The 23,670-nt window shown below is 33.8% G+C and overlaps 1 protein-coding gene across 1 annotated transcript in view; it reads right to left on the bottom strand.

Annotated features, from left to right (window-relative positions):
• Positions 1–23,670, bottom strand: part of LOC122721095 (transcription factor cwo) — a 33,569-nt gene that overhangs the window by 5,187 nt on the left and 4,712 nt on the right. The window contains exon 3 of the mRNA XM_043948367.1: positions 7,720–7,849. Coding sequence (XP_043804302.1) covers positions 7,720–7,849 — 130 coding nt within the window. The remainder of the gene's footprint in view (positions 1–7,719; positions 7,850–23,670) is intronic.

Raw genomic sequence — 23,670 nt, 5'->3', positions numbered from 1 at the left:
TATTCATCCATTCTCTTGTATAATAATAATTAATTAAACCTTCGTTGCGATAAATTTTTTTTAACGTAAGAATATTGGGATAAAAAAAAAAGAAGAAAATTTATTTTAAAAGCGAGAATGACTCGACTCGTCCGAGTAAACAGACGAAAAACAAGAACATACGCCGAGTCGTGGATCGTAAGATATTGCGAAACGTGTTTTTCACGTCGCTCCTACCTGGAAACATCGTTTCCCACAAAAAGCTTACGGCATCACGTAAAAAAAACATGAATTTCCTTGATAAGGAGAAACGAATCATATAAAATTCCGTATCAAAATGATAAAATATCAAAGTAAAAATTTAAACAAAGATAAAGAAAAGATTTGTACGAATGACACGGAAAAGAAGAAAAAAATCGTTTCTCACAGAAATTTTATTCATTTATTTGTCGTTTTCGACACCTACCAAGTATCCCTTTTCGCATAAGTCGTCCAATTCTAGAATACTATCTAATATCTTACTAGTGGACGATCACGTTGACTACGAAAAATACATTTATAAGAACAAACATGTGACCGACGTTGATTACGAATAACGCCTTGAGTGAATGGACACGTGTTGTTTTTAGCAACCGTGACGCAACCGATCACGTATTATTTCTATCAAGGCGTAATGATGTTTCGTGAAGAAAAATAAGAAAGAAGAAAAAAAAAACGATAAGTGTAAGTACATACTTAATCGTATCATACTTAGAAATAACATTTTTCGAATCACGATAGCACGATTGTCTTTTACATATTCAATTTAAACGTTAATTTAAAAGAAAGAAAAGAAAGAATTACGACGTATTAAAGTGTAAACTAATTATTTTCCAGAATCGAATCAGCATCGTACCGGTCCATAATACGATTAACCTCCGATCGGTTATCGAGAAAGCTCTGTTATCGACTTCGTTAATGGCATCGCGCGAAGTCCAAAACGATATTCCATAACGACGCACTTATATCTCATTCGCAGAAAGCTCATAATAATAGTTACGTTTACTTCGAGTCCTCGTGACGCTTGGTTTGCTCCAATGAAACACGTGACAAGAGAATACGAATTCCTCCTTTTGTATCTCGATAAGGAATAACAGAGGGAGGGAGGCAAAAATACGAAACGACGTTCCGTAACGTGATCAGCGATGTAACGTTGTGGTTACGCATTTTAAACAATATATATATATATATATATACATACACTATACATATATAAAATAACGATTATTAAAATAAACAACTAATCCATGAATGAATCGTTAGCGTGTGTTTCTACGTATGTATTTGTGTACGATCGAAATGACGAAAATGTGATTATTTATTTGACGATTAAAATAAACGAATAAGATAGAATATAAAAATAATCTTTCATAAAGAGTAATAATTTTTTTAACGTTTATGACTTATATGTTAAAAGCGATAATAAACACGAAAAAAAATTACTCGTGTTTATAATTTTACTTTCATCGTTTCTCTTCGGAATTCTATTCTATTCGGAATATAGATAAATTCGATTAAAATAATAGGAAATTCAACTAGTCGGTGACTAGATGGCATCACGTGCCGGATAAATCAATGAACATGCAACGTACAACACGTGCTAATGACGAATCAGGAGAAGAGATAATACGTATCTTTCTATATTTAAATTAAATCGTACAAAGATTTTATTCCATTCAACTTCAAAGGGAAATTCGTTTGTAATTTAATAATTTATAATCGTAATTTCGCGATTTTTTTTTTAATTCAAGTTGACTATTTTTAAAGCACAGCTATGAAATTACACGATACGTAAGGTTATTTTGCGGTGATCTCGCTTATAGTCGAATGTAACTCGGCCTCTATTAACTATTATATACATACAGACAGATACATACACGTATATATCCCTATACAACGAGCGTCGTACGATCGTTTTATTCAATCGTGCTATTTTATCTTTAAGAAATAAGTTATCGTTCGATGTTAGATATTTAACATGACTCGAGCAAATTCGATTCGAACGTAAATTTAAAAGTTTATTAGATCAAAAGCGTTGTCAAATTCGCTTAATTTATACTTTCCTCGATCAAATATGAACCAGAAGGAAAGGATATTTCAAACTTCAAGCGAAACTGGAATACTTGGAAACATCGATGATGATTTTTTTATCGCGGTGTACGAGCATTGTACATTATTGGCAATTCTGTGTCACGATTATAACTTGGACACGGCGAGGGAGGTCGGTGCTCTTACGGAACAGGAATAACTTGGTGTACATCGTTTCTATGCCATTGCAATTATTATTTGGGTCATCGATAATCATCATAAGCGTTTTTCCCGTGCGTCTAACACAACCATTTTTCATTCATGTTATTCCATTTTACGAACGATGATTTTTTATAAAATCACCGATATATTAAAATACGATCGAAAAACGAATATAGCTTCGTGTATTTCGTATACAGGTCGGTTTCCTTCGAAACATAATGAATCAAGCGACACGTGTACGTATTTACTCCGCGGAATTTCGAAAGCTAGGAACGGCGCGTGACTCGAATTATTTCGATTGTCGCGTGTAAATCGAACGACAAAACGGAAAAATTACTAAAAGAAGAACGTTTCTCGTGTAAAATAGAATAGGAGAAAAAAATGTAGCTATTAAACGATACATTAACTATAATCAGTGTATCGATCAAATCGCGATTAATCCTTGATTATTCCTTTCTAACTTTCTAAGTTATTCTACGCTGAAAATAAATATATATGTGTTACGTATTTAACTATGTCTGTATTTAACTATGAATCTTAAGCGACACGAATATCTACTCAAAAGAAACTTAAGTAATAAAGAAAAAAAAAAAAAAAAAAAAAAAAAAATAGTCGAGTTGACATTGTACAGATTTTAAATTAGACTGAAACGTTTTATCTTTCATGAAACGTCTCGAGTTACACGTTTTAGTCTTCGAACGTGTAAATTATTAACAGCTAATCGATTTTACGAGTTTTAGAAAGCTTTAAAAGCCGTTTTCCCGTCGACAAAACTATGCCAAAAATCACGTCCTCTTACTTTCCAAGTTGGCAATTACGTTTTCAATCGTTCATCGTTATCGATCAATGACGAGCGATTTGAGAAACAAAGTAAAAGTAAAAAAAAAAAAAAAAAATAAAAATTAATATACCAATCAAATATTGTCTTTTTATGCTCAAAAAAATACTGGCATTCCAGACGGCATAAAAACTCGAAGTAAACTTCAGACTCTTTCCGTTATAGAAAAAAGAAAATACTTATAAAGCGAAAAAACATAGATCGATGGAGAAAAAAAAAAAAAAAATATTCGTGGTAAACATTTAATATGTTAATAGCATGCAAACCGTTCGAGATATTATATATTTCTCTTATAAAAAAAGCATTAAAGTTGAAGCACGTTGCGTGCACGATACGCGTTTAGAGATCGTTATTGGCCTGCAGTAACATCCGATGACGTAGAAGCTGTATCGAGACCCTGACTCATTGCCGGAGCCATGACCGAGAATTCAGTCAGGTATTTCCCCGCATGAATCGTTGGGATGGTGTGAAAATCACGTTCGTGCCATCGAGCACATCCGTGACACGTCGTGCGTAGGAGAATAAGAAGCGAAGGGAATCGCGCGTGAACGAAATTTCGTTGAAATATTCGACGTATTCAAGTTTCACTCACGATTATCATTACGAAGATTTTATATACATTCCTGATTTCTTGAATTCAATCGTACATATTAGATTGTGATAATTGCAACGAGAGATAAGATAATTTCAAATTCGATCAATAATTGACACTTTCGATCGACGAAATACAAAGAATCGAGAGAGATTTTTTAATTTTTATTTAATAATTTTTTTCAATTTTCAATTATAATTGTCATTATTTTCAACGTTAAAAAAATCTATTACTAGATAAAGAACTATTATGGAAAATTACAATTCTCGATAAAAAAAAAAAAAACATCGAAAAATAACTTATCCATTAGTACCTTATCTTTCGTATCATACTCGAATATCTTGTGTTTGGTAAATACGTCCATGACTTCGAAAATGTGTAATAAAGGTAATAAAGCAATAAACAAATCAATGGTTATTCGATTCGTATTTAATATTAATATGGATGATTGAAAAATAAAAATATATCGAAAATCATATATCACGAATTTTCGAATAAAAATAACTACGTATCTTTATATCGGCAAGGTAATAATCACCATATTTTTTATTACAATCTCGATTAATCGAGATGTTAATCAATTCGATCAGAATAAAAAACACAAGATATAAATGATAATATTTCGAGGAATTTCGTAAAATAAACATATAGAATATTTTTGCACCTGACGATAAGAACGATAAGTTTTATTGGATAATCTTCTCGAAGTCATTTATTTACGTTACTATTTTTTTTTTTTCTTTTAAATTCTTTAGGAGATATTTTTAAAAAAAATGTTTCATACGTTTTTTACGTTTTTAGATTCTCTAATTTTGGATAGATGTTTTCATATAATAATAACGAATATAATATAAAAAGAAAGTTAAAAAATTCAAAATTATCATAACATTGGATATTCGAACTTGCAAATTACAAATATCCATACTTTATAAAGCAAACACATTCTTACAAATTATTTAACGGATTCGATTCGAGACTCGGAAAAAATCGTATTATTTCCTCCAAGTTGTATTTCAATCGAGCCAACTCGAATCACTTTTCGAGCATTCTACTTTCGTTCCACAATTTTTTTTTTTTTTTTAATCCGGACAATTCTCGTAATATCTCGTCGCGGGACTAGTGAAGGTAAAGAGAGAAGATACGTTTTTTTCTCAAAACGAGAAGGGCGATGGATTTCGCCAGGTATTCCATCGATGTTTTCAACGATCAATTGGCGAGAAATTGATCGAGATTACGCGATCAGAGACTGAAAACGAAATTGATTGCGTAACCGAAGATAAAGAGTCGGAGAGATTTTTACCCGAGATTCGACGCGACAACCCGAATTGGCAATCGCGACGATTTCGAAGATACAGAGAGACGATTCTGCGTCGATCCATAGAATCGAGTCAAGGATAGGAAAGACGTTGCTTCGACGCTTGCTCGAGCGCGAAATAAATTATTTTTAAGTTCTCTCCGCTAAAATAAGCGCGAGCTTACGTTATCGTTAATCGTATCCCCGCTTTCGCAATCGATCGTTCGATTTTCAGGGAAATTTAATTACCAGCGTCGCAATCGATTCGACCGGTGGCACGTAAGCAATGCAAGTTCGGCTCGGTTGGATCGAACGGAACGGGTGGACGGGACGAGAAATTGGAAAGTTATCGCGCGTGAAAATCAAAGGGGTCACCGAATCCTTCCGCCGCTCTTGAAATTCTAATGTAACCGGCGCATTAACATAAAACGGGCGTACCGATGAAAGCGGCCCACTTGAAATTCCCAACTTTTCAGAATCGATTGGTCGAAGCGCGCGTGAAAACCGAAAGCGGGCATTTCTTCCCCCTCCCCCTAGTGAATCGGTAAACTGCGCCCATTCATTTGCAAGCCGAATCCGCGCGATCCGTCGTCGAATTCGGTTAACGCGAGAAGATGCCTCGTCTCGCTCTAAAAAAAAAAAAAAATTACGAAATCGTGGAAAAGAGAAATTTATTCCCCCCCCGATTTTGAATAGACACTAGATTCCTATAAATAGCGGTTTATATGAATATATAAATATAAATGTTCCAATTCGTTTTGGCAATAGATATTATCCGTCCATTTTTTCCCTTTTACTTCTTACTTTCTCCGACAAGAGAACGGAGAATCTTTGTTAAACTCGGAATCGAATCGTGTTTCTCGACGGAATCTTTCCTCGAGTTAGTTAATCAGGATAAGCGAGGTAATTTCGAATCGTTAACTGTAAAACGAATCGGCCTGATGAAACGGCGCCGTCGTTACGGTAAAATTTGTAAAAATAGACGAGGTCTCGATTATTGCTACGGTTGGCTAATACGGTTGTAATCGATTCGGTAATCGCGTCGTTTCCAACGATTATAACGGGTTGTTATCGCGCATAACCGATCGATTCATCGTGGATTTACGTAAAAATGATAGGATCGATCGAGAGAGATGGCACGTTTCTTCTTTTTCCTTTCGCCCCGTTACGAAAATCGTTTTTCGACTCGTTTCAATTTTAATCGACGGAAATTTCCCGAAAAATACGCGAGAACGAATCTTCCCTCTTGGCCTTTTTCCATCGTCCGCTGTATCTCGGATCCCCGCGTTGCTTTAAAAATCTTATCCTCGCGCGCGAGTTCGATAAGCGATGATCGCGACAAAGATGGAAAACGCGATGGAGCGCGGTCGGTTTCTCCGGAAAGCGGCGGCAACACGTGAATCCGAGTCACTCGTGCTTGGTTGGAAGGACGCGAGTGCATCCGACGCGACGCAGGCAAAAGCAATTGTGCAACCCGGCTTGAACGATCTCGCCGTCTCGACGCGACTAATAACCGGAGGGCAGCCATTGCCAAAAGCGGCGTTCCGCCCAGACACCACGCCACAAATTCGAACGTGCGCGTTGCACGTGATCCGATGCAATTACGGAATGAACGCTACACGCTACACACGCGTATACGTGCATCGTCTCACGACCGTGTCGCGTGTTCGTCGCGTGAACAAAAATATTAATTCAGAACGAGGTCCGAGACCCCCCCCCCCCTTCTCCCACCCACCTTGCTTTCATCCGCCGATTCTTCATCCGGACAAATATGCCTTTCCACTTTCCCTCCCCGTATATCGCGCGATCCGATCGTCTCCGACCGAAGAGCAACGCTCCCTTCGTCGCTTTCCATTCTTTCGCACCGCGTCTCGATATAAAATGCGGAATGCAACCTTCGACGTCGCGTCTCTATTTAAACAAAAGTCGAAAGGGAAAAAAAATTGCAGCCAAGGAATCCCGGACGGAAAAGAAAGAGAGAGAGAGAGAAAGAGAACGAGCTATAAATACCAATGTTGAACGAGAACGGATCGAGGCCTGTCGTCGTGTCGCGTTTTCAAACTTCGCTACACGAGCCGCGCAAAATATATATATATATGTACGACGCTTTTCTTAGAAGCGCAGGGATCGTTAGGAACGTCGACCGGCGAATAAAATTGCCAACTCTCCGCGCAAAGAACGCGCATCGTCCACGCTCGAGTCAAAATTTTTACGTGTCGATTATTTATTAATGGAAATTGCCGAGAAGGAAACGACTCGTAAATTCGCGACATGTGTCAACCATATGTCGCGATGTCAGCGATCCGAATAATTCGTCAACGACTTTTAACAGGTGCATTCCTCGAGGCATGTTGCTCGTGCCATGTTTTTTCTTATCACGGATTCTCAATGACGAGGAAGACATTTCGCGTTCGATTTATCGAAAATTCGAGATCCTCGTAGACGTTTGTAGACTCGTCGTTATCGAATCCAATTTCGACCGGTCGGTGTGTCGCAATCCTCGTTTTCGAGAAACGTGACTGTCATCCACGGTAAACCGACGTTGCATCATCGAGTCGAGTCGATTCGATTCGATTCGATTCGACCACACGGAAAACCTTTCTCCGCGCTGTTGCCCCAAATACCGATGATATCCTCGAATTTTACCGCCGCTTCTTTCCTTTCCCTTCTATTTCCCAATGGGAATTGCAAATTGAACAACGCGTCGATAGCGTTGCGAAAACTTACCCTGGAAACTTTCTTCTTCGTGTAAACCTCGTCGTCCTCCGAGGCCGTAGCAAAGTTCAAGTTCCCTTCGCAATATCCACCGCCTATTCCCATCCTGTATATCTCGTCCTTGCAAGATCTAGCATCCAAACTGAAAACAGAAAAAAATTATATAAATATAAAAACGGAAAATATTATACCGATTGCCTCTCTCTATTCTCAACGCGTTCCGTTAAATACGATTTCAAAATTCCTCCTGATCCTAATAATTTCGTAATTTCGACGTAAACGGTGTCGAGAATTCTTGTCGCGAGTCACGCACGCATACCGTTCCTTCGCGAAAACGAATTTCCCGCGACGAACGAGTTTCGTTCCCTCGAACGTCGCTTTCACGTTCGCGCGACTTCGTTCCGATAGCGAAAATTCGCAAATGCGTTACGTTACCCCGCGATATAGACGTGTCACGTCTGTAGATAGCGTCTGTGGAAAGTATCACGGTAAAGAAAAAGGTTGGAATTGCGGAGCGCGACGGATGACGGCCACGTGCTCATCGATCGAAGCACGATGAGACGTTCTCGAGACGGGAAAACGATCGTCGCCGTACCAAGCTCGCCCACACGTTCTACCGCTACATCTACCGCTTTACGTAACGTTTTCGTTCGTACGAGAGAACGTTTCAACGTCAATAACCCGACGCGTCCGCGTCCTCTGCTCCGTTATAGATTTTCCGCCATAAATAGAGTGGACGGAAAAGGCAGCGGTCTCGGCGCATTATTGATAACGACGCCACGGCAATGTCGTTCCTCGTAAAAGTTGCAGGTGACCGCTCGTTTCTTCGATCTAACTATGCTTCTATTCTTCCCATCCCATTTTCCCATGAACATCGACGTGATCGACCGATCAAACATTCTCGTCGATTATGTCCACGAATCCCATTTGAATCTCCGCTTTTTATCGATCGAGCTATTTATTTTTGCTTCGACGAGAAAAATTCGTATCGACACCGGATACGTGACTGATATTTACCTCGAATTTCGTAAATGTCGTATAAACGAAGAAACGATCCGCGTGCCAATTCGTCTTACGACACCACTACTTTTGAACGTGTATGTTTACCAAACGTGTCTATTTTGTGTCACGGCGCGCATAATTAAATCTACAAGTATCATAATAAGCGAACTTATTATAATACGTTCCACCTGAAGATTCTTGCTAAGAAATAAATGAGAAATATCGTTACCGATTAATCGTGCACTACCGTGTAATATTAAGAACGTGCGATTTTATTTGTTCTTCTTATGTGAATATGAATTTCTAAGAACGTTTATCTCTACTCTAAAGTAAAAATTGAAAATGAGATAAAAGTTTATTTGCATCGTGAAGTAAATAAGTTATTTGGTTAGTAAGTAATTCGTTGCATCCAAAACACGATCAATTTTCATCTTTATTCTACGTTTCATGTTTTATCGTATGAATATCGTTGAAATTTAAATCATCATCATTACATTTTCAATCTCTGTTCTCAAGAAAGATGAAAATGAATCGAGTAATAATACTCGTTGCTGATGATACGCGTTATTTGAAATCTTTGTGCAAAGTACATTGAACACGATGCGCATTTCAAACAAAGACGAGTGTCATCCTTGTTCCAACATTGCACATAAAATTTCCTCGACACGTGCTGCGTTTTTCTCAGCTTACGTTAAACATTGTGTCGAATATGTGTGTCAAGTAAGATTCCTGTGTTCAAGGGAAAAAAAAAAAAAAAAAAAATATCCGTACCTATTCTTTTTTTTCTACGTGTTTCGATGTAAGAAATTTCACATCGAAGCAGGATTCTACATTTTAATAACTTATTGTTGACACGTAATAAAATCACGTAAATATTTCATGAAAATTTTAAAATTGGAAATTTTATTGTATATTCTAAAAAAAGAATAAACATTGAAAATATCGAGTTGATGGCGTATATTAATTAAGTTATTTTAAAATTTATGAATATATATATATATAGAATTATTACATATGCAAAAGATTGTTATAATTCGTAATTTATAATCAACGATATGGAAATATTTGCATTATAGACTTTTTTTACGATATTTTTCAAGCAAATACTTATGAACGTTTTTAAATTACCGCTGCGTTTTCTTCCAGTCCTGTAAAATATAATAAATTGCAAAGGAAACATATTTGGTCGATAAGTTAGACATTGAAAATTTTTTTTGGATCAACGCCATCTCGCGTTTGGATCACCGAAGCTTCGACTTGTTATTGGCATAGCAGAATATGCGAGGAGGTATGCGAAGTCATAGACGAGGAAAGCACCATTGTGCGAGAAAGATAGAGAACATTTCCCACCATTATGGAAACGATACATGGAAAATTCATTAATTACTCGTTTCCTAATTAAAATTTCAATACTTTTAAACTCGCATCTTGAAGCTAGAACTTGAAACAACTTTCTTATATAAATTTTAATGTAAAATTCTTTTTAAATAATTAATTATTGACGCGTTTAATCCGTCATACGTTCTTATACATCAGACACCATGTAGAAAATTTACTAATTATTCGTTTTCTACGCAGAATTTCGGCACTTTTAAGATCACATTTTGTACTTAAAACTTCAGACAAGTTTCTCGAATCAATTTTAATGTAAAATTCTTTTTAATTATTTAATTATCATCAATTGTTGTGAAAAATCCGTTGCGAATCTTTATTTCGTAACAAAATAATAAATGAATAATTTATTCGTTTAAACATAATTTTTATTAATTAGCAAAATTGTAAGTAAAATATATACGCGAAAATTAGAGAAGAAAACGATGTTGTCAAATGCATATAATCATATTTACGAATAAATCTCATATTAATAAGAAATCTATTACGTTTCAATGTTGTTGATTCGATACGATGCATTAATAAGAAATGCAAGATAATTTCACGTTAAAATTGATACGAGAAATTTGTCTGAGGTTTTAACTTTAAAGTGTGAACTTAAAAATAAAGAAGTTTTTAATAAAAAAACTAAAAATTAATGAATTTTCAATATAACATTTTCGATGTATTAAAACATATGACGCGTATATATATTATTAATAAATCGTTAATAAATGATTAATAGAAATGAATTTTATATTAAAATCGATATGAGAAATTTCCTTCAAGTTCTAGTTTTAAGATACAAGCTTAAAAATATCGAAATTCCAAATAAAAAATGAGTAATTGATTAATTTTCTACGTAGTGTCTTCGATATAGTAAAAAGTACGACATATTAATCGTTAATAAACAATGAATTAAGAAAAAGTTTACATTAAAATTAATACAAGAAATTTGTCTGAAATACTAACTTTAAAATGCGAATTTAAAAGTATCGAAATTTTTAATAGAAAACTTGTAATTAATGAATTTTCAATATGGCGTATTCGATGTATTAAACCGTATGACGCTTTAATCGTAAATAATTAATTAATTAAAAAGAATTTCACATTAAAATTTATATAAGAAAGTTGTTTCAAGTTCTAGCTTTAAGATGCGAGCTTAAAAATGCCAAAATTTTGTGTAGAAAACGAATAATTAATAAATTTTCCATGTATTGTTCTCGTAATGGTGGGAAATGCTCTCTATCTTTCTCGCACAATGGTGCTTTCCTCGTCTACGACTTCGCATACCTCCTTGCACATTCTGCTATGCCAATAACAAGTCGGAGCTTCGGCGATCCAAACGCGAGATGGCGCTGATTCCAGAAATTTTTCCAACTTTCTATAACTTATATACTACGTTAAAAATTGTTCAAACAGAAGGACATGGTGCATATATCGATTAGAATTTTATTTAATTAAAATATATAACATAATTAAAATTATTTAAATATAAATAATATAAAGAGGATATTCTTAGAGAAATAAATGAAAAGAGAAAATATATATTTCATTATATGTAAGTAAATATATAGTTTATTTTTTTGGTTAGGTTATGAACTTTCGATTAATAATAAATCACAATTTTACAGTAATTATCCATTTATTATTGAGAATTAATTCAATGGAATGATACATTATATATATATATATATATATATCATATTAAATTAAAATCATAAACTAAACATACTAAGTAATCACTGAAAAAATCATTCTGGTTCCTTGATTTTTTCAATGCAATTTCGAAGATATGGATTAAATCCTAATCCAATAATAATTGAAATTGTTAAATTAATTTATATAAAAATATAAAGATTATAATAATAATTATAATAGAAAAATAATGAATTTGAAAACGCGAATAGCAATTTAACAATAATAAGCATTTGTATGTATTATTTGCTATAACGTGGCAATTTATGAAAGAAGGACAGAAATAGATTAAAAATTAAGAAATCAGCACAATCTCTACGTCATAGATGAAACTATGAATAAATCAGTGTAACATAAGGTCAATCGAAAAAATGTTCTAGATTCTACATTTCAAATAAATTTCTTACTATGATAAAATAATATATATATATTAATATATACATATTTATAACACTTTTTCAGGAATTAAAGAACGAAAGAAAGAAACTAAAATGGCAAAAAAGTGACATATGAAATTTTTTTTTTTTAAAATTGAAAATTTTCAAAGTTTCAATTAAAATTCTCAGTCAATTTTGTGACTTTGTATCAAGAAAATATAATCCAAAAAAATGTGGCACATGAAATTGTTTTGATATTTCTAAGAACAAAAATTTTAAATCAAATTTTATATATATACTTACATATAGAATACATATAGAATATTTATCTCTACATGTATACTTATCTCCTATTTTTTGCAATATTTAATATTTTTTTAAATTTTAAATAATTTAATAATTTTAAATTTTTTAATAATTTTAAATTTTATAATCAAAATCATATTATCAAAATCAAGCAAGATATTTTAGCTGATAAAGTTTATCCTATAATTGAAACTATTGAATGTAGATAAACATAGTATAGAAAATATATTTTTAACCAGTGTACACGGATGTAAGAAATATAGATTTTTAATTTTGATATATTTTTTAAAATCACGAAAATCTTTAATAAAACAATCGAAAAATTATATATAAAATTTATTTATAATTTGAATCATTAGTTAAAATTTAAAGATTTACTTTAAATTAGTTTTAAATAGTTGAAAATACAATGTCAACTTACTACTTACAATTAACATATGTAATGTATAATTAATCATTTATCTTACTATAAATATCTTTCCTTAATTAAACTGTAACAAACATGCTCCGAGCAAAGTACTTTTTATGTTCATCAATAATCGTGACACTGTTCCAAAACAACGTAACTGAAAATAGCAAGAGGCTATTCGGTTCATTGGATCAAAGTGTAGTACGAAATTATCGTACTAATTTCAGTCCATCTAATCAACATTATAATTTAGTCAAGTTTTATTTTTAAAGAAATATTTCTTCATATTCCAATTTCAATGCAATTTCAAAATTTCAATAATTATGCAATTATATACAGGAATATATGATGTGCTTTAAATCTAAATTGAAAATAAATAAAATTCAACAAATTTTAACTTCAGTAAGTAGTTCGTAAATTTGTCTCGTTGAATTTTGAATAATTTTACACATTTTTAAAATCGACCATTTCCTACGCGATAATTTAACAATGCACGCTTTCCTTGTAACGGAAAAAAAGTTACGTTCTCTGTTATAAAAGACATTACCCGGACCGAAACCATCGTTTACCTAATTGTAAACGGAAACACATTTCTCTCGGTCATACAAATGTACTTGTTGTGTAAAAGCTTTATTTATAGCATTATTCCGACTACGAGATATAATTCGATTTCACATTATATAATTACATCTCGGAATTACGCAAATCGATCGCATCGCGAACGTGTATGTCATTCCTCTATCGTTTTCCTCTATCGGATTTACATAGAGTAAAAAATAACACATGCAATCGTTGTATCGTATACGCAATTATGGTGGAATTGCATAATCATTGCTAATGATAAATTCCATTTATACGAAGGATAAGACTCGACAATAACGAAGAACACGCGATACTAACTACATCGCACTTTATTTTTCTATCTCTAAGTTTAACGATTCGTTTACGAGATGCTTGTGGTTTTTGACACCACGATTCTTATGTTTATTCTAAGACAATATTAATGATTTTTTTCACACGTAAATAAAATGGATAAATTGGACACGATACACGTACACCGAGAAAAAAAAATTCGTTGTCAATATTTGCAATAACTGCAAATACAACATAACATATTAAAATATATAATTATCGTATATATTTAACATGCGAATATAAATAACAGTGCGCATATACATATATGTAAATATATGTTCGGTAGAACGCATGTGAAACAATCGCGCGACAAAATTATCGGATAACAAAGAATATTCAGGCTTCGATGAATAATAAATGATGATATTTTATTTTCCACATTTTGCTATACTTTTTTACATTGTAACAAAAATGCCAAAGATAATTATCATTTTATTTTCTTATTATTTGATATTCGAAAATTCTTTGTTTAAGTCAAATTCGTTTCCCACATCTATCTCAAATTTGATAAATCATTTATAGAAACAATACGTTAAAGTATAATTATATAAGAATACGTATTTAAATCCCATTGTATTAGACGCGAAGCGATATTCGCGTTAGGAAATTTCACGGTTAATCACGTCACAAATAATTTCTCTAATGAAAGGAACGTCATTGTCGAGTGATTATCGTACAACCACGTATCGTTATCGATGTAATATCCAGCAACGCTTTATCCGTTAATGATATTACTTCGCTTTGACATTTCCCGTCAATTTATGAACTATTTACGCGATCTCCCGTACCGAAATGTGACGATAATATTGATATAACGCGATAGAAAATTTTGACCACTCGATATCAAAAACTTGGATTATCGTCGATGCGAACAATGAAAATGTTTTTTAGAATTCTAAAACTTATATAATTTATATATATTATATATTATATAATTAGAAAAATCATATACCTAATCAATGATTAATTAATACGATCGGTTAATACGGATTTTCGAAATATTTCGAAAAAAAAATAATTGCGTAAAGCGATCAATTTCGATTTTGCTTCAAAGATATTAACAATTTTTCGTTTCAAGATTGGAAAATCTATGTAATTGATGGGATGTTAAAAAAAAAAAAAAATTAGCGAAAATATTTTTCATTCTTCTTAAATAAACTTGAATTCCCTTATGGAGATGTATAACATTGATTAAACGAATCAAATGACATTAAAATAAAAAAATTGTACAAGAATAAACTATACATATCTTAATTACGTCGATGAATAACACTTTTTTGCAGTTCGATAACATTATGTATTTTTTATCCAAAAAATCAATGACAACGTCCTTGGCTTAATCGACAAGCGGTTCATAATATGTTACAGAGTGGTTCATAATATGTTACACGATATTTTTCTCCACACGCTTTACCGTAAATGATGTAACACGCAAGTAAATTATCTGAAACAATTTTCTGCATCGTTTCTTGCACGAGCATAATCACGTTGAACGTGTTATAAGCGAGAACCTCGTGTACCTGCACGTGGTTGACATTTTCCGGCATGTGACTCGATTTCCCTCCTTCTTCTTTATTTCATGCACCGCTTGCACATCGTCGACGATGCACACCTGTGTAACCATATCTACTAGCAAGCATCTCCTCGTCACCTGTACTTATACTACTTGTAAATAAACGATAATGTAGTCGCGTAACGATGCGTCATTGACGTCGATTCATTTCCAAATCGAAAGTTTAGAATTTTATTTTTAAACTTTCAAACTTTCCTTTCCAAATCTTCAAATGGAAACTTTGTTTTTTTTTTTATATTTCAAAATTTTCGAATAAAATTTTATTCCAAATTATAATTACGACGAAATCGGATATTTTACATTAAACAAAAAATAATTGACTCGTAAAAGAGCAATTTTAGATTTTTGAATTTCGAAATTATAATACGGTCGATATTAATATCGAAAAATGAATCAAAGAAACTGAAATATCTTGAATATTCTTTGTAAATTGTAAATAAAAAAATCGGATGAATCAGGAAAGCATAATTAGTAATGTTAAATTTTTTGCACCCCCACGATAATATTGAACGAAATTGATTCGGGGCCAAAGTCGACAATAATTTTGAATTAATATGGAAATTAATAGAAAAAAAAATTAAAACAATTACGATGAAAAAATTAATTGCAATTTTTAGACAATACGTATAAAACGAAAAATTTTTATACCATAAATTAATTTATTAATTAATTATGGTATTAATTAATTTATTAATCCATCGCATTTTTATACTCGTGCTCGCTTCAAATTAACACAGTTCACGTGTCGTTAAATAAGTTACGCAACGATTATTTTATATCAAAACTGATGATAACTGCAAAATGCTCCGTGAATTCCACTATCTGAACTTGATTCGCCGCTACGAGACACGTGCGACGAGATATTTATCCTTTTTTTCCATCCAATGAATTATACTGGCATTCATCTTGCGCGCGCAATAGCACGGGATGCACGAAGCTGTGATTTCGTAAGCCGAGATTTACGAGTTACTCTCCATTAATAGCGGCTACAATTATACGGATCCGCCCATTGGAACAAGAATATCCGCGAACTACGCTCGACAAACCGAATCGTACTTATCACGTAATGCGTTTCACGCGCACCAAGTAATTTTGATTGTCTTATTGCTAATCTCGGTAACCAGGCGATTAACAAAGGAAAAGGAAGTCCAAAAATGGAGGTCGAATAAGATGGAATCCTCGTACGATGAACGGTACGCTTCCTTGTTTGTCTTGAGAAAATGGAGTAAGCGGTTTCTATAAGTGGACCTTGATGGATATAAGAACGTTGTAAAAACTTTGGCAGTGAGCGTGTTCCGTGTTTGGATAATGTCGTCAAAATCAAAATCGATCGGAACGAGGATAAAAAGAGGATACAGGGAGCAATATTTATTTCGAAAGATATTTCATCAAAATAATTAAAAATAAACATTCGTTATTTACTAAACGCGTCCAACGATCGAGTCAATTTTTCCATTTTCGTTTCGATTCGCGTGCTCGTAATAAAAAGATTTCGATCGGGGAGGCCTGGTTGAGAAATCGATCATCGAAATTACTCACGATCGTAATTACAACGAGGATTTTAATTGGTACGAAATCCGGGTCACAAAAGATCCGACAACAATTTAAATACTCGTAGTTCACAACGTCCTTCATCGACCTTACTACCCACCACTTTAGTTGGCTCTGCCCGTACGTGCTGTCACTTTCACATATGGTTGCACCCACACTATTGGCTGCCTCGTGTTCACGTGCGTCAGCTATCCAGTCAGGGGACGACCTGTTTTCTCTCTTTATATGCCGACGATTCTTCGCGATCCTGACCATTTTATAAATGTATCGAATTATTCATCTTCCGATGTCGCACGATGGAAATTTTAGGAGAATGATCTCGATTCATCTTCCACAAAGAAAATAAACGACATTTACAAATAGTGATCATCAAGTATATACATTTTTCTCTCAACTCTAACATTCTCAATTACAAAATACTCGTTACAGTGCAAATAAATTCGTAAATTTGGCAATGATTGAATAAATAGTTACGTTTTCCAACAAACTGTGTACGACGTGAATCGTAAACAAAGAAAAGGATGAATTAGTATTATCTTAATATTATCTTTTTGTCTGTGTCTTCGCGAATCAAATGAATTCATACTTGGCATCGTGTTAACTACATTGTTTCAAGATTAATAATCCATCGCTTATCTCGAATTATCCTTTTTCAATGATACAATAAAATCCATTTCAAACGCTATAACTACGTAAGTTATAGCTAATTTCTAAAATCAAATCGAATTCTTTTAAACCACACGTTTATTTCTATCATTTTCTCGCGCAACATTTTGTTGTAATAATATTGTTAATAATAATAATTATAAATAAATCGAAATGAAGAAAATAAAAAATATGATTTAAGTTTAATTTTGCATCAAACAAAAGAAAATTTGTTATACGTGAATAATTCATCTTTTATAATTTTAATATTAAACGCATTCTGAATCTATATAATTATATAATATAATATATATAATAATATATAATAATATATAATAATATATATATATAATATATATATAATAACGTTTAAAATTTTAAAAATTAAACTATTTGTCAACAAGGATGATTAATTTAGCTCGTATTTTATTTTTTCGAAACGATCAAAGTAATTCGAAGTTATTCAATATCTTTCCACGATCTCTTTGTTAAAACATGGTCATCAACGGCATTCGCTTTCGCATTATATCATATCGTGTATAACTCACGTGCGTAAAGTAGGTACATAATGCATTCGTAACCACACAAACCTATGATATTTTTATCGGGCAATCGACACCACCAGGTAATTATTTCTTTAGACAGTTTATCGTTTTAGTTAACGACTCTTACGCATACAAAAATAGCAAAGAAATCCCACGATAAATCTAGAATGAATCGGTTGAGTTTTAAATTTGCAAACATAGTATAGTGTCGTGAAGTGAAAAAGCAGACTGACACGTGATAATACTTGGAATAAATAAGTTCGTTAAAGAAATTGCAGAAATTTCCAGTTTTTGAACGTGCAATCCCTCTAAAACGTATTCACACAACGATTTCGTGAATTTACGTCAAACTTTTATCTCGATTTATCAACGATAATTATCTTCTCGGTTTCGTGTAATTCTCCCGTTCCATGACACAGATTATTTCATCACGTTAAAATGTACATTGCAACTACATAAATTGTTCAAAGTTAAACTAAATTAAAATAAACTAAATAAATTGTTCGAATTATTAAACGTTCTCGACAAGATGCGAGATTAAAAAAAAAAATCACGATCAACGGTGAACCTAGTTTTCAGCGAATGAATCATTCAACCGTTCAGTGACGCACTAACCATGTACAAAAATCTCATATAAATCGAGTGGGTAGATAAATATTTTATCTAAAAGTGAATGATTTTGAGGAAAAAAAATAAAATTTCGACGTGATTAATTTTTTCCTAAGTATATATATGAAAATATTAGCTTTTTCAAAAGAGCAGAGAATTATTTTTAGAAGGTTAAATTTATTGAGAGAGAGAAAGAGAGAGATTAGTAATGATCACGCAATGATTGTACATATTATATATGTATAGTATGTACGTAGAAAAATAATAAATTGTCATCATTCTTGATCATTGATCTCGGTAAATTCATTTCAAACTACGAATAATTGTACATTATTATAAAAAAAAAAATTTAAATCTAAAATACTGAACGATACTGAAACAAATTCGCAATAACAGGATTTATCGATAGATACTATATTTTAACAGTCTCGAAACCAGTCTGATGGAACGATTTAACCGAGTCATCCCGTATATCTGCGGCAATTTCCCCTAACGAATGATGAATCATCGAAAACGGGAAATAATTGATTAGAAAGAAGGAACGAACGGTTTCACGAGACCGAGAACGTTCCATCATACCGTCCGTATTATCGTGCTACGTGTGTCGATAACCGACGAGGATGGCCGACAGTATCGGCTGAACGACACGTGAATAGCAATGAATAGCATTTCGCATACGCGCATCGTGACGATATTACGCCTCCGTGTGTATCGTAGGGCAAATAGGGTTTATGTTCGCGCAATTATAACCGCGATGACGAACGCGATGATAGGATGAAGGACAACCCTCCCTTATCGTCTCGTTACATGGCGAGGAACCATACGTATAATTCGATCGATTGCGCGCCTTACGTGAACGGTAATTGGACGAACGTTTACTCGTGAGTAGAAAGTCACGATGTATAAATGTACGCCGTGTTGCATGCACGCACACGTGGTACGTAACGGGTGGTCGAAAAAGAAAAAAAATTCTACGTGACGATCCGTCCGCTGATGCAATTATACCGATCCAACTCGATTTCTAACTTGCGATTTGCACCCGTTGCGCACCTCCTATACGTGACACACGTAGATATTCTTATTCTCTATCCTTTCTTCCTCTATTTTTTCTTTCTCTAATCTTAGATGGTTCGTTACCGTTTGCGTAACCTAGCGTCGGAAGCATCGTAACTAACAGGAATGAGAGTGAGTAACACTTTCCTTTGACCGACGACAAATACGATACGCTTTATCTTTGATGCAAGCCTTCTCGATATATCAGAACCTTCTCGGTAAAAAGGAAATTTATTCGACTTCGTAACTTATAAGAACGATTCATCGGTAGTAGTTACAGAGTTGTATTTATTAAGAGGATCACAGGAATCATTATGAGAATTTCAAAAATTTTATTTAACGTAGAACGTTAGATAATGAGGACAATCTTTTTTTTGGAAATAATAATAAAGAAGAGTCGATAGATAAGAATAAAATAGAAGCGAAAATCATAGAGATAATGAAAGTTTCTGAAAGTTTTAGAATAGAAGGGAAAAGATCAATCACTGATTAAAACGTGATTCGTTACTAATAAAATGGAAATTTTTTCTACGTAACTATCCATGCTTCGCATACGTTTCACAAGGAAAATCTAATTTCCAATTTCTCGCCATAAATCATTCTAATTCAAACATGCAGAGAAACAACTATATACCAGCAACTAAACCAGAGCCGAGGGAAATGATCGGTTCGCACGATTTCTCAGTCTATGAGCATTTGACGAATTATCGTACATTGAACGCAAACCGATCTTAATTATCAATTACGAAGCGTTCTATCTAGTCTATTTCTATTTGAACGCAAAATCGATTTACGATTTAACGATAAAAAGTCAGATTTAATTCCGCTATCCGTATAAACGATCGGTTTTCGGATATGTCGATGGAAACAAAATAAAAAAACATCCGTTAATCGTAAATTCTTCGATAGAAAGGTAAAAAGTCGAGTAAATATTACGAAAGAACACGATCTCTTTTTTCTTTACTTCGGATATCGAGGAGTTCCAAGAAACTCTTGAAAATGAAGTACGCTTGGCCAATGTACACGATATCGCGGCAATATCGTTGATTAACCTCCCCACACGTGTCAAGCATGTAATTCAAGCAAATTGCGTAAACAACTATGCCAAAAACCCTCGCGAATCGCATAGTTACACGAAGATGACGTGTGGTCGGGGTCGACGAAAGATCAAGGATACGACGTGGAATAACACAACACACTGGTTATAATTAAAATTCTAAAACGTTCGAGTGGGGAAACGTGAAAATAGAATTTCAGAGTCGATGCGCGATACAAAAACGACTCGATTCATTTTTATAGAATTCGATTAATTTGAAATCCATCGGTTTGCCTCCACCTTTCTTAGAGAAACAAAGACACTCCCTTCATAGGGAAAACGGTTGGATCGAAATTGATCAAAATTCCTCGTACCAGATTGGAAAAGTTTTAAAGTAAGAACAGCATCTGGTATGTGACACGTGGTCAATAATACACCGGCATTGTTTTGCATGCCACGGTATATCGTATTTGTATACACCGGGACGACCGCGTAAAAATGCTAACCTACATCGGATCGAGCTCGAAGCGCGCGTGTTAAGCAACGTGACTCTTGTCTAACCGATTCTAATGCTAGCAATCGTATCGTTCGCAGTTCCAGTTCTTCGTCCCCTGATCTTTTCTCTTTCGATTTTTGTCCACGAAAGCGAGAAATGGTATCTTGGCGATTCGAAACGGACGACGTGGCGCGATCGAAAGTTGGATGAACGCGAAAAATGTCTATGCGATGACATAATTTTCTACTTAACGCTTTCGCGAGCGACGACGATGCATCGCGTCTACGTTTTTCTGTCTTGAATAACTCGATGGGAACCTCGGTAGCTCTTTTTTTACTTGTAAAAATGAAAACTGGAACATTTCTTTCTTTCTCTACAAGAATAAAAGTTAAGTTAAAAAGTTAAGAAACTTCGTTAAAATTTATCCATGCAACGCGATTGAACATTTTTGCAAATCCATTTATGATATATCTTTTGATTTAATTAATTTTACCTATTTATAAAAAACTAGAAATTACGTAAAGTTATATCCTTCTTCTAATGATAAAGATGACGTTAAATTTTTCTTCGTAATTTAAAGAAGGACTTATAAGTTGCAGAAATAGATCGAATTCTTTCGTAAATATTACGAGATTTTGTTTCCCAATCACAATCCACAGCTGCTAGATATTTCAAATAGCGGCGCATCGCTTCTATTACGCCTATAATCCTAGAAAACGAAGATTAATGTTAAAATTTGACATATACAAATAGTTGACATACACAAATAGAGATAAATAATTTCACGTAGATATAATTTGTTTCGAACTTTTAAATGAAATTTCTTTGAAATTCTTTGAAGTAAGAAAATACTTCCATTCTTTTCTTCCGATCCGAATAAATCAAATTATAAATTTCTTTGGGAATGAAGCAGTTTCTAATTTAAAAATCTGATTAAATTCTGGCGCAAACTCGTCGTTCCGAGTATCATAAAGTTTGTTGAGCGCAAAGAAATCGAGACGTATGAGATCGCACGAATCGAGAATGATGGAATCGAAAATTAATAAGCGATCAAAGAGATTATGAGAAATGACACGTTGCCACAGATACAAAACAACTCGTTATCCCGCGAGAAACGGCCACGAACTACATTTCATAATCCTACAAATAGTTTCACCGGTGTGGTTAAATCTGTTCGTACCGACCTCGATTTCTCGAGTTGAACCTTGACTTGTTCGGATCGTAATTCGAAACATCGAAAACGACCAATATCGGACTGGAGAAAAAGAATGATGTAGAATTACGATACGAAATCGTTCGTTCAAACGATTATTTTTAAAGAAAAATAATCATGGGAATGAATCACACATAAAGATGAAAAAGAAATAAATTGAACATCGTTCAATCACCATACCAAACGATTTCTCCTTTTGTAGAAAATTTGCAATTTTTTCGAATTAAAGATTTGATCGGTCAGTAAAGTACTTTGTTCTGTTCTAAGAAGGTACGAGTTCAAATTGGACGAGTATTCTACGAGCAACGTTTATCTTTCGTTTCTGACACAATAATTCAAAGTTTTTCACAACGAGTCATCTCACTACCGCTAATCAAATCGCTGGCTTATTTACCACGCTCGCTTATACACGTGCATACACACATTGATCGGGCGGGGAGTCATTCCTCCCCCTCCCCCCTCCGACCTTCCCGAGGCGCACACCTATGAAAACGCACACGGTCGATCAACGATGGAATTGCCAAGGTAACTCTCACTTTTTCTTCAACGACACTGAACGTCCCTCGGGAATTATGCCGACCACAGCAATTCGATTGCCAATAAAAAGGAATTAATGGACGAGTCGTTAGCGGAACGGAATTTTCATAAAGAAGAGAAGGAATTGTACCATGAACTTCGCGCACCATTCGTCAAACCTTATCACAGACACTTACCGCTTTATCGTCGAAATTTTCCACCTAGCGTTCTTCACAAGCGTTCAAACGTATTATCTACATCATGTTGAAAATCACATTCAGAGGAGCGTGAAGAAAATAAGAATCGAAAATACGATTAGTTGATGATACGATTTAACAAATCTTCGATCGTTCCAATAATCAAAATCAACGTAATCATTTTTGTAGCATAACTTGATCGATCGAAAGGTGAGAAAGATAAATATCGATCGATCGATGTCCCCATTCGGGCATTATCCAGTTCGCACGCGTGCATACTCGTGATTATTCGAAGGACACGACGAAAAGTTGTTTATGATGTGCAAATATAATTTTTTCTCTTTTATCATCGACGTAATAATGACGATAGTGATTTTTTAACGATACGTAATCGTAACATCTTGTCGTGAAGAGAAAAGCAACTGGTTGCATTTTAAATACGTGAAAGGAC

This window comes from Apis laboriosa, unplaced genomic scaffold (assembly GCF_014066325.1).
Source record: "Apis laboriosa isolate Shangri-la unplaced genomic scaffold, ASM1406632v1 scaffold13_cov153, whole genome shotgun sequence".
Classification (NCBI taxonomy): Eukaryota; Metazoa; Arthropoda; class Insecta; order Hymenoptera; family Apidae; genus Apis; species Apis laboriosa.
Note: the sequence above shows the minus strand (reverse complement) of the source record. Positions and strands in the feature narration are given on the sequence as shown.